The sequence below is a fragment of the Lathyrus oleraceus genome, chromosome 2 (assembly GCF_024323335.1).
Source record: "Lathyrus oleraceus cultivar Zhongwan6 chromosome 2, CAAS_Psat_ZW6_1.0, whole genome shotgun sequence".
In the NCBI taxonomy this organism is placed as follows: domain Eukaryota; kingdom Viridiplantae; phylum Streptophyta; class Magnoliopsida; order Fabales; family Fabaceae; genus Lathyrus; species Lathyrus oleraceus.
This window is the reverse complement of record NC_066580.1, coordinates 458873909-458878335: the sequence shown is the minus strand read 5'-3', so window position 1 is coordinate 458878335 and position 4427 is coordinate 458873909. Positions and strand designations below refer to the sequence as shown.

General features: G+C 37.4%; 1 protein-coding gene across 1 annotated transcript; it reads right to left on the bottom strand.

The window, feature by feature from the left end:
- Positions 1-1139: 1139 nt before the first annotated feature.
- Positions 1140-2328, bottom strand: LOC127123722 (probable 6-phosphogluconolactonase 4, chloroplastic; the record flags this gene model as incomplete). Its single annotated transcript, XM_051053922.1, has 3 exons — positions 1140-1640; positions 1728-1863; positions 1979-2328. Coding segments are annotated over 3 exons (987 nt in total), but the record flags the coding sequence as incomplete, so codon positions are not given.
- Between the last annotated feature and the right edge of the window lie 2099 nt (positions 2329-4427).

Sequence of the window (4427 nt, the reverse complement as noted above, 5' to 3'; positions counted from 1 at the left end):
TAGTCATGTTCGACTTATGTGGAGTAGTCCTTAACAAGTTGGCTTGAGACCCATCTACTCAGTGGAGACTCCTTTGGATTTGGAAATGTCACACAAGTATTTGTGGTTAGGCATTACTATCTCTAATTGAGTCTGATAAGCTGAGGACCTTAGAACATTTAACCCATCTTGGCCTATTTAGGACGTAGTGCGGAAACTGTTCAAGTGTAGACTTGATAACAGTTGTTATGCGATACTACACTCAGACGAGTTTCTCTTGAGAATATTATGGGTCGACGAGTCAGTCATCTTAACCTGTAATATCCGATAGATGGAATTAAGACTCTGGGAACTTTTTAGAACATGATCTACAAGTTTTTATCCTTAGTTCACTCATTTGGGATGGTTCTTAACCCAGACTCTATGCTCGTGACTTGCAACAAACCTTTGATTCTTGGTTGATCCAATCAAGTCTTGTCAATATCAATGGAACTTGGGTGTTGATAAGGTGAAAGCCATAATCCACCAAAATGGATGATTGATCTTGACAATGACTTGATTCATCCCTTGACCTTTGTTTGCCTTGTGTGTGATCCCTTATTTGTGATTGTTGCATTCATGCATTCATGTGCACACTACGCCAAAAATGACTTTTAACAGCGCATCTTAGACAGCGCTTTTAAAAGAAAGCGCTGTCTAAGGTTAAAATTAAAATAAAACACGGAAAATGTTCCAAAAAAATAATGAAAGCGCTGTCTAAGGGGGGGTCTTAGACAGCGCTTTCTAAAAGCGCTGTCTAAGACCCCCCCTTAGACAGCGCTTTTAGAAAGCGCTTTTAAATATAGACCTTAGTCAGCGCTTTTGATAAAGCGCTGTCTAAAGTCTTTAAATTAAAAAAAAATTAAAACCAAAAGCGCTGTCTAAGGGGGGGTTTAGAAAGCGCTTTTGGAAAGCGCTGTCTAAGGCATACCTTGGAAAGCGCTTTCCACAAAAGCGCTGTCTAAGGTCTAATTAAAATAAAATTTCAGACTCCATTTCAATTTTCGTTCTCTGTTCTTTTGTTTTCCCTCCTGCGAACGTTGAAACCCTATCAGTTCCTCTTCTCTAGCTAAACCACAAAACGCCATAAATTCCTCTTGAAACCTAACCCTAAGCTCCAATCAAGCCAAACGTTGAATCGAAGGTTGCAGCGCAAGGAGATCCTTCGAAGTGGGGGTTTGCTCTTGCGAACGTTGAATCGAAGGTTGCAGCGCAAGGAGATCACTTGAATACGGTACATTCTGCTCTAATGCTCTTCCTCTTCTTCCATCTTTTGAACTTGTTGTGAATTCTCTGGTAACCACCATTGCTACATTGGAAGAAGCATTGATCACTGGAAATGTGAAAGTGATTCTCTCTGGTGGTTGTTTTGGTGAGTCATTGAGGAAAGAAATCCATTTCTGATCCTCATTGAGAAGAGGATGACCCGGGAATAAAGATGCAACATGTCCATCCGGACCCATACCTAGAAGCATGAGATCAAATTTTGGTAACCCATTGGTTGATGTGGCTATCACATTGCTAGTAACCAAGCGTCTAAGGGTTGTCTCATAAACATCTGCTGCTCCATCAGGTGGTAGGGAATCATCAATAGAATAAACATTGAGAGGGGGAATTGGCACCTAACAGAAGAATGTGATTAGAATAAGAGACATCATTAAACTTAGCACCTATGATATTGTAATAAACAAAGCACATGAATTAACTACCTTGGAGAGAAATCCATCATTGGCAAGCTTATAATTACTTTCTAAGTTATCCTTTGGGACAACCCTCTCGTCAACCCAGAAAACATGCCATTTTGACCAATCTATGGTTTCAGCATATGGCGAATCAACCAATTTCCTGAAATCGAAACATACAATTTTTTTTGACAAAGCGCTTAATGTTCCTAAATTGCTCGATTTAATTTGCTTATATTCAAGATTAGAGAGACAAATTTTACATTGATAATACTCACCTAAGGTACTTGATCAAAGATCCACCAGACAAAGCAACCGTGAAAGCACCTCTTTCTTTGGTAAACTTGGTAGAAAGTTGAGCAACATCATAAGCCAAGGACACAGGAAGATGTTCCTTACTGAAAACCTCAACATTCTTATAACCCTTTTCCCACTTAAGTGATGCCTCTATTTTCCCCACACATCTATTGGGTGAAAACACTTTATTATTCTTCCTTAGAGGATGATAAACAATTTTGTTCCCAACTTGTGTTGGTAAAATTGATGTCCTTAGTGATAGTGGATTTGGTTTTTGTGCACAAAATAAACTACTTTGGAGAGTGCATGAATTAGACAAATGTAGATTGAAATTAAGAAGTTAGTTAGAAATGAAACTATTAGTTGTAAATTCAAATTGAAATGTAAATGTTAATGAATCACTTATGAATAACAGCGAACACGAATACACTTCCATTTTTCGGTTTCAATCATTGAACGTGTTTGAAGAATCGTACGTGTCTCGACATTTGGGTGTTGACTTCGTTTTTCGTTTCTACTGTTCTTCATTTCTTGCGGTATGTTCTTCAATATTTCTTCATTTCTTCATTTCTACTGTATAATCTTGTTGAGAATGTTGAGAATGTTTATAATCTTGTTGAGAATGTTTATAATCTTGCGGTAGTTTACTAATGTTGAGAATGTGCATAATCTTGTTGACTGAGTTTAGTGTATTATTCTTGTTGAAGTTGTTTTGATTCATAAAAACTGAGTTTAGAAGTTGACAATAGAAAAATGTTGATGTTTGTAAGGAAAACAATAAGGTACATTGTTGTTGTTATGTTTGATTAGAAAACTGAGTTTGTAAAAACTGAGTTCATAAGGTACATTGTTATAGAAAAATTAACGTGTTATAGGTATAGTTATAGGTATATTGTAATAGAAAAAGTTTGATTCTTGTAATATAAAAAATGAAAGTGATGAGGTAATTAAAGTTGGTATATTGGCGTATCGGATACGTTATTGAAGTTTATATTAACATTGGTTATGTATAGGTTTTTGAAGTTTAAAATGAATTGAACTTTATAATTGTTAGGATATTCAAAGATACTACCTTAGTTATGTATTTTCGTCTGGATTAATTGTTTACTTTAATAAGTAGGAAAACCATGGATAAAACATGGATCTGTGCCGATCGAATGACCAAAGAGTACGAGAGTGGGGTTGCGGAATTCGTTAAGTATGTTGTTCAACACGCTGAAAACCCCAGACGAATGCATTGTCCTTGCTTGCGTTGTTGTTATATTGGTAAGGTTGACGCACATGGATTGAAATCGCATTTGCTGAGGCATGGAATTGATCAAAGTTATCAGTGTTGGATATTTCATGGTGAGAAAATTAACGAGAATGTTGAATCGAGTGGAAAAAGTAATACGACCTATGCTTCATACGACAAAGACACAGAAACATACGATTGTGATCGAGTTGAAGAGATTGTAGAAGCACTGGAAGAAGATCTTCATGATTGTCCTGAAATGTTTGAGAGGATGGTAAGCGATGCAGAGAAACCGTTGTACAAAGGTTGCACTAAATTCTCAAGACTTTCTGCGGTATTAAAGTTATACAACTTAAAGGCGGGCAATGGATGGTCGGATAAAAGTTTCACAGAGTTGTTGGCCCTTATGAGAGAAATGCTACCGGATGATAATGTTCTTCCTAATCGAACCTATGAGGCAAAAAAAATGTTGTGCTCTATTGGCATGAGCTATGATAAGATACATGCTTGTCCTAACGATTGCATTTTGTTTCGTAACGAATATGCAATGTTAACTGAGTGCCCTAAATGCGGTTTGTCTCGATATAAGAAAAGATTATCTCCCGCAAAAGTCTTATGGTATTTTCCGATAATTCCGAGATTTAGGCGCATGTTTCGTAGTGAAACCGATGCAAGACATCTTACTTGGCATGCAGATGAAAGAATTATTGATGGAAAGTATCGGCATCCGGCTGATTCACCACAGTGGTCGAAGATTGATAATGATTATCCTGAGTTTGGATCAGAAGCAAGAAACCTTCGATTGGCATTATCTACTGATGGAATGAACCCACATGGTCTTCAAAGTATCTCACATACCACATGGCCTGTGATTCTTATGATTTATAACCTACCTCCGTGGCTATGTATGAAGCGTAAGTACATGATGTTATCTATGTTAGTCTCTGGGCCTAAACAACCAGGGAATGACATAGACGTATACTTGACACCTCTGATCGAAGATTTAAAGATTTTGTGGGAGAACGGTGTGGAGGTTTATGATGGATATAGGAAAGAAAGTTTCAATTTGAGGGCGATGTTGTTTGGCACAATTAATGATTTTCCAGCATACGGGAATCTATCTGGGTATAGCATTAAAGGTCAACGTGCGTGTCCTGTTTGTGAAGACGGAACCGATACGATTCGATTGGAACTTT